Below are 20,976 nucleotides of genomic sequence, written 5' to 3'. Positions count from 1 at the left end.
TTACTATCATCTTAATTAAGTTCATTTATTAGTAGAAATGTCATACCTAAACACTGGGTGTTTAAGACAACAGGATTTTTTTAATGCAGCTGTATGATGAAAACTTGAATGAAATAAAAATTTATTTTACTTAACACTTTTAAATTAATAAATATTTATTTGATACTATTGCACATTAGTCCACAATTTCCAATAAGATAAGCATGTATTCATCAGTAAGCATATCACATTACTCACAGAAACAATCCAAGTTTTAGGTTATGTTTTAGAGAAAAATTATACCCATCAGAGACCGAAAACACTGACAACTGATTAAAGCAAGCAGTGAATTAATAATTTGCAATACAAAAACAGAATAAAAGAGTGACTGTATTTATTTTGCCCACTTCATATCATTGTGTAAAGTTCGCAGTCTGTAGTAACACAAAAGATGCCCACCAAATTATATAGAGAAGAATGCTATCTGTTACAAGATATCAAAGAGCAGAAAGTTAGGTGACTTGATGTAGGCTTTTGGACATACGCCATTTCTTAGCACATGTATGTCTGCAGAAGAAAACTAAAAAAAAAACACAAATTAAGCAAAAATTGCTGTTGTCAGGATTTAACGCCACACAATATTCCACAACAGGAATATGGTCAACAAACAAGGAAAAAACAAAGAAAAATGGACTAACAGAACGAAAAAATCCCCACAAATGATGACAGCACAAAAATTCCGAACCCAAACACTGTTGTGTTGAATTTTTATGGGTTCGGAATTTTTGTGCTGTCATCATTTGTGGGGATTTTTTCGTTCTGTTAGTCCATTTTTCTTTGTTTTTTCCTTGTTTGTTGACCATATTCCTGTTGTGGAATATTGTGTGGTGTTAAATCCTGATTACAGCAATTTTTGCTTAATTTGTGTTTTTTGTCATTTGTGTTTTTTTTTGGAATTTTTCTTCTGCAGACATACATGTGCTAAGCAATGGCGTATGTCCAAAAGCCTACATCAAGTCATGCACTCCCATTGCACAAATCTTTCAAAGATAATAGAAAGTTAGGTAACAAATTCACCAGATTGCACGGAGAAGAATGCCATCATATAGTTACTAGATAGCAAAGAAAAATTTTTTGTTAAAGCAGATAGATTTGAGTTGAAAAAATTCAGTCAAAAATGAAGATTTTAAAGGGGATAAACAGCAGCAATCTTGGAATTTTAAAACTTTTATTTTAATTTCAATTTGTGCAATTTATCCACATTTTTGACAGAGCATAAACAGTATGTTCTAAAGAAAACAACTATTGTTTCATGCCTGCACTCACAGCTTTCATAATTACAAGAACAACAACAAAAACTGTCCAAGTTAACTTCATCAAGGTCAAAAAGCTAGATCTGGGCCTTGCGGTGCCATAAAATGAACATAGGTAGCGTTAAAACAATCCAAGATGTCAGAGACTAACTCACCTTAAGTGAGAAGATGAATTAAAATTTGTAAGAAACTGTGCAATCTCAAAACACCTGAATAGTGAAAGAATTAACAATCATAGTTTATGTTAATTAAAAAAAAACTATATTCATGTCACAAAGCATAACAAATATATTGCTGCGTTAAAATGACATAGATCATCTACTCCATCTTCAGCCCCAGAAAACTAATAATAGAAAAAGTGTGATAATTTGTTTTGCAGCTACTTTGAGAACAAAGGAAAGTGTTGCAAGCATGTATTACTACATTGTCTCACTGTTTGCTAAAACTGGTCACTTGCGCAGTTCAAAGAACATATTTTTCAACAAACATATTTTTCACAAAGTGATAATGTTTAGGTAATAAGTAGGCTACATAATGTTTTCAGCTGCATTAATTATTGAAATTCATATATCCTAGAAAATTATGTAAATTTAAGTTGTCCACATAATTAAGCTCAGATATGTAATCCAATCATTCTCAGGGTAATGAGAAATTATATTCAATTCTAGGTACATACGTTTTTTTAACTTATAGTCATTATAACACAACCATCAATTACATTGTCTAATAAAAGACTTTTAAATTGAAAGGACTAGGTAGTGCATTTACATGTTTCTCATTCCTCACAATGTCTGTCCAAAGAGGCACTTTAAAGTTACCTGAGATTTTAACCTAGCATCCCTAGCACCATAAAACTGCATCACAACCACCACAACTTCAAAGTTGACAAAATTTTGCAAGCAAGCATTTTGAAATGAACTGTCTTTAATCTGGCATTCTATGGTTCAGCACAATCTGTAGCGTGGCACCAATCCAGCTTCTACCATTTATATATTTTCAGTGTTTTCCGGCTGTTGTCCTTGCTTGGCTGCCAGGTCTCATTACTGTGCTGCCGCCAGCCTTTATTATTTTACTCTGATTTAATCATTACCGTCAGTTATTTTAGTACACTGTTTCGAGTTTTCCAGCAGGTTTCAATATAAAATTTATAATTTTTTTCAAGTATTCGAGCATGTTACATATCAAATTTATTTTTTTGCTCGAATTTAATCATTACCATCAGTTATTTCAGAAAACTGTCTTCTGTTTTCTAGGATGTTACATATCAGACTTGGTATTCCCGTTAAAACTACAGCGAAACCCCTTATTTACGTTACCGTTATTTACGTTTTCCCGTTATTTGCACTATATTCTTCAGGTCCCGTTTGGTTCCCATATAGTCCAATACAATACTTTCCCGCGAATTACGTCTCAAAAATCGAATCAATCCCGCTATTTACGTCACGTAACAACCATAAACAACCAGAAAATACCGTGGAGCTAGTAGGCAATGAACATTTTAAATAGCAAAATATACATATTTTATAACATGAAAAGTTGCTTTTATTTCTAAACATGTAATAATTTAAGCCTAGGCGTGTAAAAGTACGAGTAATTATAGCAGGAGACAATCTAAAATGCACGAGGGAAAAACGTAAACTCATGAATGTACAAACATGGCTGCTTGTAAGTTCTGATACTGTATTTATGTCACAACTTAGCCGAAATACTGGTACGAGACATAAACTTCACAAGATAAAATGAGCGGTGTCTTGGTAACTGTTTTATACGTCTTTTATAATTTGGGAAGTATTGTACAGTTGACGCCATATTTTTTAAACTAACCATTTATTTCTGGGGATCGTAAATAATTAATTATTGGTATCAAGACATCATGATAAACGTAAACTTGAACATGTCACGGCAGCGAGAAAACTGGTGCGTATACCAATAAATTGGTATTAGAACTGGATAAAATTGGTACACGGGAGGTGGAGCTTATATTTTTTTCCGCTAAGCTCGCATCTATTGGTTGGCGGCTGATGGCGTCATGAGTCTGGGCGGAGCATAGAGTGCGCATGCGCCGCCGCGTCGTTACAGCAGCTGACCAAGTACAATGACCTTTCTCCGCGTTTGGCGCGCTATTGACGGTAAATATTCATCAATTTGCGGCCTTTTCTTAAAATTTTTTTTACTGTGAGCAATGTGTATGTAGCCCGTATTTGTTATAAACCCTGCCGGTTGCAACTGTATTTATAATTTGGAGAGGCAAATAATCTCCTTGAACAGCTAAAAAAGCAAGCAGAAGAAAATTTCAAATTTATTTTTTAGGAAGTAATCAGAAAAACATTTTGGCTTTCATTCTTTTTTTATTTTTGTCAAATGTGGTAAATTAATAATTGATTAAATACTAAAGTAAAATTTGCTGTTAGTGTGTTTGTACCTGCATTGTAGTATGTGCTATTAAACAAAAGGAAAAAAATTCTAAATAAGGTAAACTGTACTCCTTTTTATACTTTTCCCTTTATTTACACTTTCCCGCTTTTTACACTTTTTTACTTTGTCCCCATGAAAAGTGCAAATAAGGGGTTTTGCTGTATGTTGACATTTGATAATCTGGCAAAATCACTGGCATGTAGTTGATTCCAAATGTACTGGATTAAGGACTCGTCACTCTAAATAATTTAATACCTAACAGAAGAAACATTCATTTATTTGTACTACTAATAATACTGTGGACTAAAATAAGGTTGAAGAGTTTATACTGAATGTACTTTGTGGTAGAATCCAATTTAAATAAAGACATGCTAAGTCAAAACTAGTATTAATTAAAAGTTTTTTGATGTGAAACATCGTAGCTCTCAGAATAGAGCATTTGGTCGGAGTAATTCCTTGCACGTGACAGAAATATGTAACTTAGAGTTCACAAAGACAAAAGGGAAACATTATAGTATAAAATTTTAATGAATTTTAACAAGATAGAAGTATCTTAATAAAATTCCTTGTGGAAAATCACGCTCAAAGCTGGGGTTTAGTATTTTAGAATATCCCGTCTGCTAATTGAATTGTTCCAACAGTTAACATAGCCACTTTTACAATTACAGCAGCAAATTATAGTAGGAAGTTCGTGTGATTAGTGTCCAGAAATGTAGAGTGAAAACATATTTTGTGCATATTTATCATGCTCTGCATCATTAAAAAAAAAAATTCAACGTTAAATTTCATGCACGAGGCCAGAGTTTCGTATTATAAGCATATTTGTAATATGAGAACACAATAGTTTGCTCGTTACCCAGGTTATATGTTAAACATCACTGGTGAGTACTGCAGGACACGCTCACATATTTTTATTTAATATTATATTCACCTCTTTGAATACTTGTTGATTTCCTCTTGTGTGAGTTTCTCCACTGATACCTCACATCTCATAGAGAGTTGGAATATTGCCTTCTTCATTGTCTGTACGTTTCCCAATTCCACAAGTGTTTCTCGCAACTGTAAATAAAAAAAACTCATTATTGTTATAGTCTTAACATGTTTAAACATTATATGAAATACATAATTTATAAGTTGTATAGCTACTCCTAAAAACATGCAAAAACAAAACAACCATCAATGATGTGGTATAAGGTTTGGGTTTTAATAATTTCATCACATTCTAAGTATATGCTTATATGACACTGCAAAATTTAACAACAAAATATGGTGTGTTCTGGTAAGTTAAGTTGTTAAGTTGCAGTATGCACTTAACCAAATAATCAATTTAACTAATAATTCTTTGTAGCACGTAACTTGTATAGTAAAATTTATAATGGAGTAATAAATTTTAGCTTTTAATCTACGTGTGTGCAGAGTAGTAGTTTAGGCATTGTGTACTTGCTGACCAAAAAACAACACAAAAACATACTGAACAAAACACTTTAAATAAAAAAAAGACCAAAATACTGCAGTAGCAGTTGATGTACCATATCAATGCACAAAACAAAACCAAATAATTCAAAAACATTTAATTATGAATTATGCTATTCTTAAGATTTAAAACACAAATTTAATATATTGAGATTCCTACCACCCGCCCTCCTTTTTATATCCAATTTTTTTCTCAAGATACTTCATGTTTTCCGCTAGATTAGGGACCCCAAGCATTTCCTGGAAGGATTGAGGCATGGGGTGCACGAAGTAAGTATGAATAAACAGGATTCCCACATTCTTATTTAGGCTCATTTCCCTGAGTTTTCCCTGTCTTGTATAGAAATATATCATGCCTGTCTCATCCATGGGCAGGTAGGAACAGGAGAGGGGGGGGGGGGGGACCTGGGCCCACCCACGCATTCAAACTCATAACTGTGAAATAAGAATGATAAACGTTAACCCAAGTGGCTCCCTCTGGCAAACCTATAGAATTTCGCCCATGGTCTTCTTCAGTCTAACTGGCAGAACAACAAAATTACCAAAAATTAAAATTACTATCAAAAAAAAATTTTCACACACATACACTACCATTAATTATAAAAAAAAAAAAAACTTTCCTGCACAATATACAGTTAGGATTATCACTGCCAGTCTGATAAATATAACAAATGTGTTTTATAAAACTTTAAAATTTTACATTAATGATTGTGATCAAACTAATGACTGGGCCTAAAAATATTTGCTTCTGCTTCAAATTAATACACAGCAAGTTGTTTCAATCCCTTACACTAATTTATATGTTAGTGAAAATTGGATATGGGTTTACAAACAGCAAGTAAATTTATGATTAAAATACTTTTGGTTTTAAGACATTAAGATGCTGTGCGTGGCATGAAAAATTAGTATTTTTTTTTACTTGATATTGACAAATATTCCTGTTTTCCAGGCTTTGAAGCAACTTTTTAAATCCTCGAGTTTCCCATGTTCTCCAGATTTTCCCTGTCTCTGGAACCCTGAATTTACAAGCTTGAATCACTTGCCATCACGTGCTTGGCCATGCAGATACGTTTTCCTGCCTGCCGTGCCTGGTCTGTGCATTATGGGAAGCATGGGCATCGTAACCGGGGGGACACGGGGGGGGGAAACACGCCCCCGCCCCCCCCCCCCCCCAATAATAAAAGTCTTCAATTTCGTCCCCCCCCCCAATAATAAAAGTCTTCAATTTTGTCCCCTCCAATAATATATTTAGTTTCGTAGTTATATTAAAAATATGATTTCTGTGATAGAACCCATATGTTGCGCACGGTGCATTTAGTCCAATCGTGGTAGTGTGAGCACTGTTTATACAAATTTGTTCTCTGAAAATATTTTTTATAAAAAATAATTATATATTGCAACCCACTATAATTAGAATATTTAGGAAAGAAAAATGCCTAAAAACACCTTTTTGCACCTTCAAACCCCAAATTTTCCGGGGGGAGGACCCCCGCTCCCCCCGCTTTTTTTTCCCCAGGGGATGGATATTCCTCAACAACTAAATCAATTGCAGTCCCCCCTCCGAAAAATATATCCTTGCGACGCCCATGATGGGAAGGGGGAATTATCTGAGGAACATGGCATGGTCACATGGTCGAGGGACGGTTCAGGGCTCCGTGAGGTCTTTAAGGTAGGCACCAAGAAGCGACTGGAGTACTTGGTTGTTGATATTTAAACAGACATCTGTTGGTAGTTCAAATACAAGCTTTTTGAAGATCGCCAAAGATGTGAGGGTTCACAAGCAACTGGAGATACATTACTTGCATACTTAACCCCACAATACATAAATCATACAAGTTAAATAAACAGTTTGTCCTGTCCTTTAAGGGGCCCGCCTCGTCAGGGGTGTACGTGTTAGTGAGGCGGGATGATAAGCGCGACGCTCGATGGTATTTCTAGCGCGGTATCGCCTCTAAGCTCAAGGCTCTGAACTGGCGCGCAGTCTTCTCGTCGTCAATTGATAACTGTGAAATTTGTGCGGTGACCGTATTTTTATATTACGGGGAAATGAAGATAAAGGTGTAATGCAAGCCCCTTAAGTGCTTTCAAGAATCTGTACCACTTGTTTTACACCTAAAAATTACTCGTTTCAGCCATTTTAACTCTTCTAGAAATACAGTTTAAAAACATGATCCAAAATTAAAAGTACTTTTCGGGCCTCAGCGAATACTTAAATGCTTTTCGTAAACACACCCCACTCAGATATCTTGAGTAGTTTTGAAATTGCGTTGTTTTTCCTGAAGCTCTGCACACCGTGTGTGTGACCAGGTAGGCGGGCCCCTTAAGGAGGATCCTATGTTCTTATTAGAGGTGATTAGAAGCAGGGTTGGCCGATTTAAACCACAATGGTTTAAAACACAGTTAAAGTCATGGTTAAAACCAAGGGTTTTTAATCCTGCTGCTGTGTTCACATTTAACACACACTCATTGTGTTTGGGTCCAAATATACCCAAGATAAATATTTTTGTTAATTAACCAGAAAATTTCTACTTACATTCTAAATCTGAATTAGTGAATGTTCACAGATTGTTCAGTGATTCATGAAGCAGTTTCAACTAATTTAATCAGTGAAAATGACCACTAGAAATCAATGAATAGGGCATAGGCCTATTCACAGATTTCGAAAGTGAATTACTTAATATTCACATATTTTCCAATGGTTTTCACAAATTCACTACCTAGTGAAAAGAGAAGGCCTCAACGATAAGGGAAACCCCATCGAAATGGGAAGGCCTTAACGATAGGGGAAAACCTATAGAAATGGGAAGGCCTCAACGATAGGGGAAACCCCATCGTAAAGGTAAGCCCTGCCAATGCCCCTGTGGAAAGGGAATTACCACCGAAAGGGAGAATATTTTTCAAGCCCCTTCAAAATGAGAATGCCTGTGAATTTCAATGCTGGATAGTCCCAACAAGTAATCAGTATCACTTACTGGAACTTTAGGGCTACCTAGGATATGCTCGTACCTTCATCATTGTTATTGTATACGTAAAATATAACAACATTGAAAAATTAGGGTAGTTTGAAAAAACAAAAAGGATATATTTTTGAATACATACATCGATAAAATTTACACTTTTCTTCTTTTATAAAAAATTGCATTAATGATAGTGATTCTGCATTTTCGAAATTTTTTATAGGAATGGTCTAAAAGGACCTGAACATAGTATTTATAAAAATATTTTCATTCCGAACAACATTTATGTCAAAAAGTTATAATACAAATTTATATTTACAAAAGAAACAATCCTACTACGCTGCAAACGTATATTATCATTCGTTTTAGAGGGGGAGGGGGGAAAGAATAATTTTGGTCACAAAAATGTACCCAAACACAGTAGCAGAAAGTACTAAAATTTAAAAAAATAAGAGTAGTAGCTTGAAAAAAAACATAACAATACTTGATGGTTGGATTGAACTATTCTTTCACTTTTTAGGAAAAATTAGCATCGACGATTCTTCTGATAATTGCGTTTTTTTTTATAATTTTTTACTATAGTGTCCAAAAAGACCCTAACACAGTATTTATGAAATTTTTCAGTCCTAACCAAATTTTTATAAAAAAAAATTTATAATTACATGAAATCGATAAAATACAACAAAAAAACAAAGTCACCGAGCTACTGTGTGATCCCATTATTATTTTAACTTTTGTAAAGGAATTAAATTAGTTTTGGGTCTAAATGGACCCGAACACAGCAGCAGGGTTAAAAGAAAAATCAAACGCTAGCAGTTAAAGCAGTTAACCATCAACCACTTCAAGTACCATTGGATGAACCTAACTTAACAATACTGATGTGCTAAACTTTGTTAACATGAAATTTAATTGTGCGAGACCTTAAAAAACACCACAGCATGTTTGGGCCCAAATAGAGGATTTATTTAGGTTTCAATTTCTTACTCAGTGTGAAGTACTGGTTTTTTTTTTAGAAATTTTAAGGAAGAAAAAAAATTAATTTACCCACTCCATATACTATCATACACAAGGAGACAAAGTGTGAAATCAATGTTTCTATGCTAAGGCTACTATTACAAAGATTTGCAGTTAGAGCTCTGTGAACAGTGCATTCCTTTAATAGGTCTCTAAGCAGCTAGAACCGAGTTTTATAAGCTGCTTTCCAGAAAAATTTAGCCTATGTTAAATAGTTTTAAATACTGAAATGGACAATGAAAATTAATTTGATGTCAGGAATAGAAAATCAAACCAGTCTAATTGCATATATTCTAGGCTGTAAAACTAGGGACACAAAATTAATTAGACTTGTAATTAACATTGTACAAAAGCCAAAATGCTCTTACATTAAATGTACCTAAGTTATATGTATTGGAAAGCACATTTATTATTTTTTAGTTATTGCTGCGAATGGGTAAAAATTCATTGGCACATTTTGTTAACAGTTGAAGTTTTGTTTTAACCTGAATGTTTTTTTTTGTTTAGTTCTATTCAGCGCAACACCTAGTTTGTGTGTAACCATACAACAAAACAAATCAGGCACGTTTAAAATTCCAAAAATGTAAATCAGTGATAGGTGCTTATCAAATTGTTTTTTCTAGCAAATTGATTAGATTGAAACCTGGCCCACTAAGTGTGACGCTAGTCAACAGGGGGGAAAAATTCCACAACATTAGGGAGTTAAAATATTCCAAAGTATTTAATGGGAGTTCATGGGCACGTGCCCCCCCCCCCCCCCAAATTCCTTTCCCCAACCAATTAAAACCAATGACGACCATAAATACACTACCTACTTATATACGATAGAATACAAACGAATATATTGTAAATTTTATAAAACATTGATTTGTACTAATTAAAATGCAATGTGTGCTGCACAAATAATAAAACCGAGCCTTTTTTTTTTACCGTATAGGTAACCTTAAATTTTTTTCGCTCCAGGAAATAATCATATTCTGCAAATTTGCAGCCACGTGTTTCGTCTTAAAGCACAATCAAAGAAAATACATGCAAGATATCTGTCAAATAATTTACCGAAAATAATTGTAAGATATATGGTTGTGAATACATAATATACAAGGCCGAATTAACTATTGAATCCTACGTTCGCAAATTCGGAAGATACGTGACAATGCACCATTATTGGTAGGGCTACAAAAAAAAGCTTATTTAATGCGTCATAAACACACTTTATATTGTATACCTACATACCTTCGATATAACATAAAAAAAGAGACCGCGTGAAGTGGTGAGAACTTTAAACGAAATTTCACTTTTCAAAACACAACTCAAAATTATACTGCACACGTACCGAATTGTTGCCCACACTAAACTTTCAGAAAAGAATAAAAATTGTTTTCTTGAATATCTTCGTATTCCCCGCTCCCAGAGGACTACGCATTGGATTCTTGTAGAACGCGCAGTCGCGCACGTAAAAAAACAAAACATTGCGTAATCATGCCCACACAAAAAATGTAGGTCTACCTTCTCCAAATGGCGCCTTCGGTTTTGTCGACCACCACAGCTCAACAACCAAGTCCTTAAACTTCTAGTGAGTTTAGCTTTTCCAATCTTTTCTGAACACTTTCTTGAAGTATCCATTTTGTTTTGTTTACATGTAATCCATAGTCAATACAAAGACACCACACTCCAGCACAACACTCACTTCAATCCTACAGCTAGCCGACTACTAACGCACTACTGTCCGAAGGAGGGGAATTAGAGGGAGAAAGACCTTCGGAAAGAGAAAGCGCTCCCGCAGCCAGCGTTGCCAGATGTTCAGCCCACATGGCCAAGGAGTACACAGCTACTTAGCTCACTCATCCTCATACATCACTACGGTCCAAGCGTTATTTTTATTTTTTTATTTTTATTTATAGTTGCGTTCCGTCGACCATGAATGAGCAATTGCTCAATGGTGTAGAACATGTCAGTATATACAATACAATACAAAATAAAAATTAAATCCATAACATAGTAAGATAAAAGTTATAAACAATATCATGATTAAATACACATATCACAATTAAAAGGGTATAGCATACATGTATTATACACATATAATATTAAAGTGTCCGTACACAAAGATATTTTAAACATAAACACACAAATATACACATAACATAACTATTATATATATACATATATATATATAGCTATACGAACAAGTTTATTGGTCACTTGATGAGTAACCTTGCCCTAGTAAATGAAATTATATATTTCAGTGAGTTTGATTTGATTTTTTATTTAATTCAATAGACCATACAATGGTATAGAATATGTAAAAAAAATACAAATAAACATAAATACAAACACATAAACAGGTACAAGAACAGTATTAAAAGCATTACAAAATTAAAATAAAAATAATATAATATAACAGCTGCTCTTCCATGAATAAGCACCTATTATATATTATATATAAAAGAAATTATATATAAAAGAAAAGTCATACATAAAAAAAAAATGGTTGTCTGTAAAGTCGGTTAACGGACGATAGTTTAACGTGACAACGTCATAACAAAACATTGATGAAATGATTGCATACTTTTATGAATAAAATTTAATCATTTTTATTGAATTATCACTATTTTGTATGGATACAAAGAAGAAGTGAAATGAATTTTACAATTTAATTGATAAATTTACTTTTATTTGCACTCATTTGTTTAAATATGTTTATTACTTGAACGAACAGATTATTTTAACTATAACTTTTATACATGATTGCTATTTAACTCTTCCAATCTGTGTTATTCTGTTAAGGATAGGACGATGATAGGAAAAGTAGGAAACGAATGGGAGTGTTTCAAGTTTAATGTGCCTCGAAAAAGTCAAATCGATGGTTGTTCCAATCGAGTGGAAGAGAGATAGATGCGGCGCAAGCGTACAGTGAGCGTAACGGGACACAGCATAATGGGACAATGTCATACCTGCCAACCTTACAGAAAAGCAATTAGTACAATTTACAAAAGAAAATAGTACAATTATAGTACAATCATTGAAAGGCAATTTTTATACGTAATACAGGCGCGGCAAAAATTATTTTGTTTTGCACATATAATGTTCACGAAAAAAACTGTAAAAAACAAGATGGTAATAATTTGGTTTTGGAAACATACCTTTTTTTTAATGATTCTAAGTGCATGTAACTGGATACATATCATGGTGCTTGAATACGTTATTTATTTTTTCTGCAGCAGGGATACATGTGTGGCAGATTTAGCTTTCTTGAGAAAAGTTTCATCGAAGTCTTGTTCATAACAAATGCTGTTAGTACGTTTTGCCAACAATATATTGTTTAAAACTTTGTCTGACATTGAAGCTCTGAAAGTGGTCCTATTTTTTTTAATGCTGCTAAAAACCCTCTCACACTCAGCATTGCTATGTGGAATAACCAACACTGATAGCATTGCATGAGCAACTCTGTCATACTTAGGAGCACCAACACCACTACCTATTTTCCCTATGTAAGACCACAACTTGTCTATTCTCTCCACTGAATCCAGTGGGATGTCATTGTCCACCTGCAAAGAACAAAACTGTTGTTGAAGAATGTCTAGTGCCTCTTCACGTGTCTCCCCATCCTTGACAAGTAGAACAGCAGGAAACATGTCCACAAAATACTTCACTGAAGAAAATGATGAGCTCTCAATATTTTTCACATTAACCACTTCAGCATGCTTTAAAATTTCATTTTTCAAGGGAAATTTCAAAATAATGTAATCACATGAGAGTTTAAAGAAATTCCTAACTGATGCGTAAAACTTAGATTTGTCAGACTGTGTCAATGTAGCAACTACTTTTGATGCATTGCAACCCACAACTAGGTCTTCATCGGACTTCTGGTTTGTAGCACTATTGTACAGAACATCAAGTACTGGTGTTGTCTTGATGACATGAGGTTTTACAAATTTCACAAGCAATTCTTTTAACACGTCTGTCAACAATCCCCTAAGAAGATGTATGTGAGGTGTTTGAGATTGCAGGATAACATTTGTCTTATCAAAAACAGGAATAACATGCCACAAAAAATAACAAACTGCTTTATTTAGGTCATCAGTGAGAAACATGAAAACTCTCTCTTGACGTGACAAAATTGGAATGGTTTTTTGCTCTTCTGGTTCACATGACTGCTTGATCTTCTTGCCATAACAAAAGTTATCTGAAGTTGAAGTTCTTTTTAAGGAACTTTCACCTGAACACAAGCCTGCATTTCTGTTTTCATCTGAAGCTCTGCAAGAACTTTCTTCGACTTTACCTGGCAACTTCTTAGGGATTTTGTACAAATGTAAAGAACCTTTTGGACATTTAAGCTTACTATCTACTTCTTCTTTATAAGACCACATTAAGGGTTGCCACAAATCTATTAACCTACCGATACACTCTCCCAGGGATAGCCACCTAGTGGAGACATGTTTCAAGAATTTCTTTGATTTTTTGTCACAGAGGATTTGCAAATTCTTGAGCTGCTCTTTACGTTTAGCACTTTTATGCAAATAGTAGTAAATATCAACAAGGATTTCATCTACACGAACATGAAGCCCTGTGGAACCCTTTTCTGCTGCTAAGTGCAGTAAATGGCATGCACATCCCAAAACAATAATATTTTCATTATGTTGCTGAAGTTCTGCGGCTACACAATTTTTGTGGCCAATCATGACCGATGCATTATCGGAACCTAGGGCAATGCAATTTCTAACAGGAATGGAATGCTTTTCTAAACTGTTGAGTAACATTTTCCCGATGTTTTTCCCAGTTGCAGCACCCTCTAACTGTACAATTTCAAGCAAAACCATTTTGATTTGAGAATCTTTCTCACTAAAATAGGTCACTACAACTGGGTAAAGCTTAGAATCATCGTTGCTCCCATCTGTAGCAATTGAAAATGGAACTTTTTTCAACATACCTACTGTAACATTTTGACGCTCACTTGCCATTTCTGCAATTATTTCAGTGGTTTTGGTGCGTCCACAACTGTATTTCTTAGATTCTTCGCTCCTGGGAAACATTTTTCTCAACAAAGGTCCAGCATGATCTGCTACTGACACCGGCAGGTTATGTTCCAGAATAAATGATGCGAAATAACATTCTGCTCGAATAACACTAAAATCGTCACTTTGAACACTAAAAAAATTACTAATGTTGGTTGAACTTCCAAGTGAAGCATTCCTTGTGTGTTTCACTGTTCCTTCGTGAACTTTCAAGTCATTTATACCCCCGTGCGAAATATTTATTTCACACGAGCAATAAGCACAGAAAGCATAATTGACGCCAGTTTTTGAACGCCTAACCCACGGAATTTCTTTACTATAACAATCTAAAAATACTTGGTTATAAGATTTCTTTTTCTGTTTACTCGCCATTTTTACCGCGAATTTCCGCGCATGCTTGAAAACAAACAATTCCCGTACGCGTATGTGTAGCTTCTCCCAGTAGCAAACACGGTAATTTTCCACTGCCAATGGCGTTCAAGGTTACGTTCGTACAATGAGTGAATATTACGGTACGCTGTAGTGAAAATATGGCATAACTACTACAAATGGAGTATGCTAGTTCCGAAAATACAGTATTACGAGCTTTATTTATTATCTACTAAACGTCTTCTGTTGTGTACGATCTTGATACCGCATGTCGCATGTTCGATACCGTAATTGTATGACATCAGTATAGATTTACTGTTACGAATCACCCAAATGAGAAAAAAATTGGAAAAAGCTTGGAAATCGTACAATAATTTACACCAATAGTACAATCGTACATTAGGGCGCAAAATCGTACATTGTACGGGAAAATCGTATAAGTTGGCAGCTATGCAATGTGCGTAACGGGACACTTTTTCATGCGTGCAGCCGGCGTTCATCGATTTATTAGATGTTGTCACGTCAAAAAATTACGAAGCTACCTCCTGTTCATAATCATCTATATTATAAAAAGCCTTATGATACGCACAGCCAATTTGCTTACAGGAGCATTTTTTTTCTCTTCATTCTTTTATATTTTATGTGTAACAACTAGGCTCTCGGTATACTGCATTTTGCGGGAGTAATTTCGTAAATGTGACGGAAATCTAATGGAACGGAAATGACTAAAAAAAAACACGGTGCTGATGGTGCGAACCAGAATTAACAGATATTACGGCCACTTATATTGAGATTCCCTGCAGCAAGCACGCTTATCACTAGCCACCATGTTTTCTTCGTGTTGCCAAGATTCAGCACGTGCAGCTAGTGATACAAAATTAATAAAAATTATATTGGCAAACATAAAATGTAAAAAATTTTAAGTCCAATTAAGTTGAAAATAACTAACATAAATTGATCCATGTCCAATAGGTAAATAGAGGTAACGATTTATTTTTCCAAGATTCAACTAAGCATTTCAGAACTGGAAAAACAGGATCACTTCTCCCTATATTCTGCCCAATCCCTCTAACATGTACAGAGAAATTGAACCAAATATAATATTTATTTAATTTATTATTACAATGTTCCAGAGAGCATTTCTCTATTTTAAATCAATACATGTCAATGTGGCAACATTATAAGTAATCTTTTTTTTAACACATAAGATCAAACATAAACACTAAAATTGACAATATTTCTCATAAATTTAACGTACTACATAGTAGTAGTACTTATATAGTACTTGTACATGGATAGTCTAACCAGAATCTCACATTGTTCCACACATCACTGTGCATTCGTGTCATACATAAATCTCCCTAGTTGTATTTTTTTTACAATGTAACACATGTACTTCCAGGTTTAATGGCTTGATATATTTTTTTAGTAGATTATTGTTAAGTTTGATTATACTGATTGCGACACTATAAGATCCATATTTAGCTGTATTATAAGATTCTAGATGGATTAGCTTTCCTTGTGTGATGTTCATGAATATCATTTTTAAAAAATTATTATTACCATGAGTCAGTTTATTAGTAACTTTGTACATATAAATTATATTTGCTAGGTGAATTTGCATTTTAATTGGTCGTATTTTACCCTTTTTTTTAGTTTATGGGACGAGGTAAAATAGAAATATAATGTAGGTTTTTTCAATGGCATTAGAAGTTCTTGCAATAAGGTAACACTGTCGCGAGAAGAAATTTCCAAGCCGCGCGGTGCCAGCTGTATATCAAAAAAGTATTGGAAAAGTCCAGAAGCAGCATGGTCCATGTAAAGTTAGGCCAAACAAACCGAACTTTTGACAGGTAACGACCAGATCATTTATCCCGATATCACAGTCATGATATCCCCTCAATGCTTTCTTATGGACAAAAACAACACAACTGGTGTATTTAATGTGATGCAGTCAGTATTAACTTCACTTCCCCCCTTTTTTTCTTAGTCATAAACCACACACATCTCGGAATTTCTGGCCACTTTCAGCCCAAATACACGAGCTTGAATGCATTAAGGCAAATATTGTAGTAGGATAATATAGGAAAATCGTCGAAAATCCACGAGCCATAGGCGTGCGCACGGTAGGTGCCACAGGCGCCTTGGCACCACCATTAGGGTTGTTATTTTATTTTTTACAAGCAGAAATAATACATACTTACAAAAAACCGTATTATTTCCAAAAAAAATATGTTTTCCAATCATGTCGAGTTACAGATATGTGCTCATAACACTATCAGTATATCAATTATCAATCGAACCAACTATACACACGGAAACAAGCCAGGTGCAATTACTTGTGTTGTACATGCGGGCCGCGGCTACGAAACTTCTGAAATGTAAATACTTCTCCTAGTTCTCCTCGAATTACATAGAATGCGCGCTCGGTGTCCACTGTTCACTCCACTCGGCAGGCGCACGGAATAATAGCCGCTGTCCGCCAGGTAGCACTACTGTGTAGTGTTTACTCTTACTGCTTACTCTTACTGTTTACTCATCAGTTTACTGTTCTAATGGGTACACGAGTACAGCCTGTGTTTGTTACGTGGATCACTCATTAATTAATTATCATTTAATTTTCACTAGTTGACAGTTCTCGGGGTCCGTGAATGATAGGGCTGTTGTGTAATCTGGCACCACCACTACTGAAGTCCTGCGCACGCCTATGCACTAGACACGTGATGGCCGCGAATCTGGTGGCATGAGCTGTACTTAGCAATGTAAACAATGTTGTTAGTACGAGATTTTATAAAGTTTATAACTCATTTACGCATTATTTAGTTTTTATGTAGCTTTTATTGCTATTTAATGGCTTCTACTACAATTCCCACTGACGATCTACAGAGGTGACATACATGGACAAATTTTTATTTCGCACGCATGCTTACAGATACGCCGCTAGGATCGCTGTAATAATGTGTCTCGTGCCTCGCCCATGTCGACGGGCCTGTTTCCTAAAATATCTTCTACAATATTTGAATAAGGCATGCAATGGCAAGCAGTATACGGGAAATTTCCCATATAAATGACACTAGCTGCCCGACCTGGCTTCGCACGGCTATACTAATGGAAAAAAATTAAGCCACATCTCCCATTTACAGTAATGGTAAATAAAAAAAAAAATCAGTGAAAATTTATTACAATGCTGTATAATGTACCGGACAGAAAATGAATAGCACCGATGGTTTCCCGACTCGTGAACGCAACGTACAACTGATGTACCCGTACTTCGCTACGGCAGTCTACAGGCAGATCACTCTTGCGCCGCTCATTATACATGCCCCTCCTTGTGGGTACGCCACTGCCGCGCGATGCCCGTTGCCATGGAGACGCAGAAGGCATGAACAATGCCAAATCCTGTTCTCATGCAGACAAAGTGCCCACTGTTGCCTGGTTTTAACCACCCATGGGATCTAATTTTCGGAAAATTTCATCCTGCGTAACATAAGGAACATTACTGTGAAGTTTCAAGTATGTAAAATATATATACTTGAAAAAAGGGCAATAAAAAACAAATTAAACACAGAGAGAGGGAAAAAAACAATAGTTTAGGTTTGCGATTTAAAGTAATAAAAGTATTTAAATACTAATTGAACTCTTCTGAGGGTACTGATTGCTTCGTTTTTAATATCACACGGGTGTTTTTTACTTGTATGGGAAAATTAAGAATGATAAGGCATCTAGTGCGTGGCAACAATGTTAATAGGCAATAGGAAATAAACTTCTAGCGCCTGCACTTCTAGCGCCTGCGGCATTGTCAACACACACTTCGTACGTTTACTGAATGTTGTATCTAACCCCCTCCAACGCATTTGATTCTAAATTGGACTTTTAGTAAGGATCCATATTGTTATTGATAACATAATATAGCCTATAGCCTTCCTCGATAAATGTAGTATCCAACACTGAAAGAATTTTTCAAATCGGGCCAGTAATTCCTGAGATTAGCGCGTTCAAACAAACAAACAAACAAACTCTTCAGCTTTATAATATTAGTATAGATTTGTCTGCAGCTCAGTCTGAGAGCTCATGAGCTCTTTCCTCGGCCCGGCGCATCGGCCGACAGAACAGCAGACTGAGTCAGTTGCGTTTAGCTATACGTGCTGGTGAGTGTGTTGGCGGCGACTGCGATCCACCGTCGAGAAGATAGAAGACTGTTCGGCAGGAAAAGGAGGTTTCGCGGCACAAGAAACGACGACCACAGGCAGCGCGCTCTTGGGTATTTGGTAGTGGGGCAAGAGAGTTTCTGAGACAGTGATTCGCAGACAAGGACCTTCAAGCGACACATGACACACACATCCAGTGACACATGAAAATGCATAGCAGAATAGACATGTTAATATTCCCACTTGGGCGCACTTTATACTGATTTCTACAAATCTAACATAGTGAAGTTGTGGTGTTAAAAGGAAGAAAGATGCAAATTAGTTCCAAGTTTTAATAACATTCTAGACTGATTTGATTTTTAAGATATTGTGGAGTTAATTCATAAATATTTTTAACGGGAAATCCACGAAATTATCTCGCACCAAAGTTTCTAGCTCCCATCCACTTTCCGTAGGAACCAGTTAAGAGGCCGTGTCAGTAAATTTTTATTTCCAATATTCTGGTCTAGAAGTTCTCTCTTTTAACAGTGAGATTTAGTGGCTTATTCAACCGAAGTAACTGTAACCGCAGCGCGTGATAAAGCTACTATACCGCCAGATTACTCGACGAAAAATGTATCTGGTTCCTCGACAATCTGAGAGGATGACAATCTGACCGGCGGCTCACTAGGAAATTGCGGATGCAGGGATTCAGAATCAAGAAATCTCACATTTACAACTGTAGTATGAGTCGTATCTAAAAATTTTAATACTTTAAATGTATCGGAATACAATTAATCTTCAAACATGTGGTAATTATTCTTTATCTGGATGTAATATTCCGTGAAAAATAATGGTAGTTGACATTAAAAAGTATACGAAATTCATAGTGTAACGTTTTAAAAGGATAATAACATAAATTCTTATGCTTAGATATTGCATATGCATTACACACAATCTAAATACAATCTCACTTAAGTCAGACTACCTAATTTTTTTACAATGCACCATCATACAGTTTAACAGAGGTAGGAGAACCTCTTATCGATGTTGTTTCAAAGAATCTAAATTTACAAATATTACTATTTATCTTATTATGATATGTATCTTTATGAATAAGAATTTACAAAAAAAAATGAATTGATTACATTACACTTTAACATTACAAAAGACTAAGACACTAACAAAACTTAGTTTTATATATTGTTGTAGCATATTAGAAGACGAAATAACTCACTAGACTAACATTAAGAGGGCTGTATCACAAATTTACTTTACAGAGGAGAAAATATCTTTTAAAGATATTTCATTACCTCATTGATTACATAATACTGCCGTTGATGTGATCGTAGATATAAAGTATTGAAAAATTAGATTTCATTATGTTTATGTAAATATTTAGAAAACGTTATTGCTTATAGATGCTCATTATTTAAATAATAAAGAATCTTTTACTTTTATGTACTGGACAAACAAAATACTTATAAGTTAATAAGCTTAGTTGAATAACATCTTCAATTTGTATTGAATTCAATGTACAAATTGAAAATCATGTACAATGAATGCAACTGATTGAATTCAATAAATATTTGATCTTGTGAAACGGCCATAATGGTGATGCAGATAATTATAGATACTCACATGCATTTTGAGAGTCCTTATAAAGCCTATTACAATTCTATAAGTATACATTAAAATGATTTTAAAATAGACATGTGTAATATAATTAAAACTTGTTTAAATAAGATCATAACAAAAAAAAATGAAAATCCTTCAACAGTAAGTTATGTTTTATAAGATTTTAACAAAACACACATACCATAAGAGAATATTAATCATGCCACATAATTCAACACAAAATATTCATTCCAATAGGCGCTACGTAAAAATAACTTCTATTTTTATGCTGATAACTTTGCATTGTTTTATATATATCATTATTTCTAACTTTTAATATTCTCCACACTTTAACTGAAATTAAGTATTTTCAGAGCCTTAGCAAATGTTGGTCTGTACCACATACAGTTCGTACTATATCTCTACGTGAAACACATACAGTTCATTATTTGTAATTTTAATTATATTTCCATGAACATAATGAAATTAGTATAGGGCCTAGGTTGTTCACTGTTGAGTACTTCTGAAGTATTTTCATTGTGAGTTAACATACATACCAAATGCCATTCTTCCAGTAAAGTTACAAAGAAGACAACAAGATAATATATGTATAATATATATAATATGTATAATATATATAATATGTATGTAGTACCATATTTTAAACCCCTATTAAATGAATAATAACTCAATCTCT

General features: G+C 34.6%; 1 protein-coding gene across 7 annotated transcripts in view; it reads right to left on the bottom strand.

The window, feature by feature from the left end:
- LOC134532707 (uncharacterized) overlaps nucleotides 1-20,976 on the bottom strand; it is a 150,273-nt gene that overhangs the window by 21,191 nt on the left and 108,106 nt on the right. For 3 of the 7 annotated variants that reach the window (XR_010075173.1, XR_010075172.1, XM_063369469.1), the window contains exons 1-2: nucleotides 10,658-10,918; nucleotides 4,639-4,766 (exon numbers count right to left, since the gene is read on the bottom strand). Coding sequence is in view for 5 of the 7 variants with exons in the window: in XM_063369469.1 (XP_063225539.1) it covers nucleotides 4,639-4,766; nucleotides 10,658-10,774 (245 nt within the window). In the remaining 2 variants the exon portion in view is untranslated. Of the gene's footprint in view, nucleotides 1-4,638; nucleotides 4,767-10,484; nucleotides 11,144-20,976 lie in introns of those variants that run through there. The other 4 variants (XM_063369470.1, XM_063369471.1, XM_063369472.1 and 1 more) reach the window with 3 other exon arrangements.

The sequence above is a fragment of the Bacillus rossius genome, chromosome 6 (assembly GCF_032445375.1).
Source record: "Bacillus rossius redtenbacheri isolate Brsri chromosome 6, Brsri_v3, whole genome shotgun sequence".
NCBI classification, from domain to species: Eukaryota; Metazoa; Arthropoda; class Insecta; order Phasmatodea; family Bacillidae; genus Bacillus; species Bacillus rossius.
This window is presented reverse-complemented; position numbering and strand designations above follow the sequence as displayed.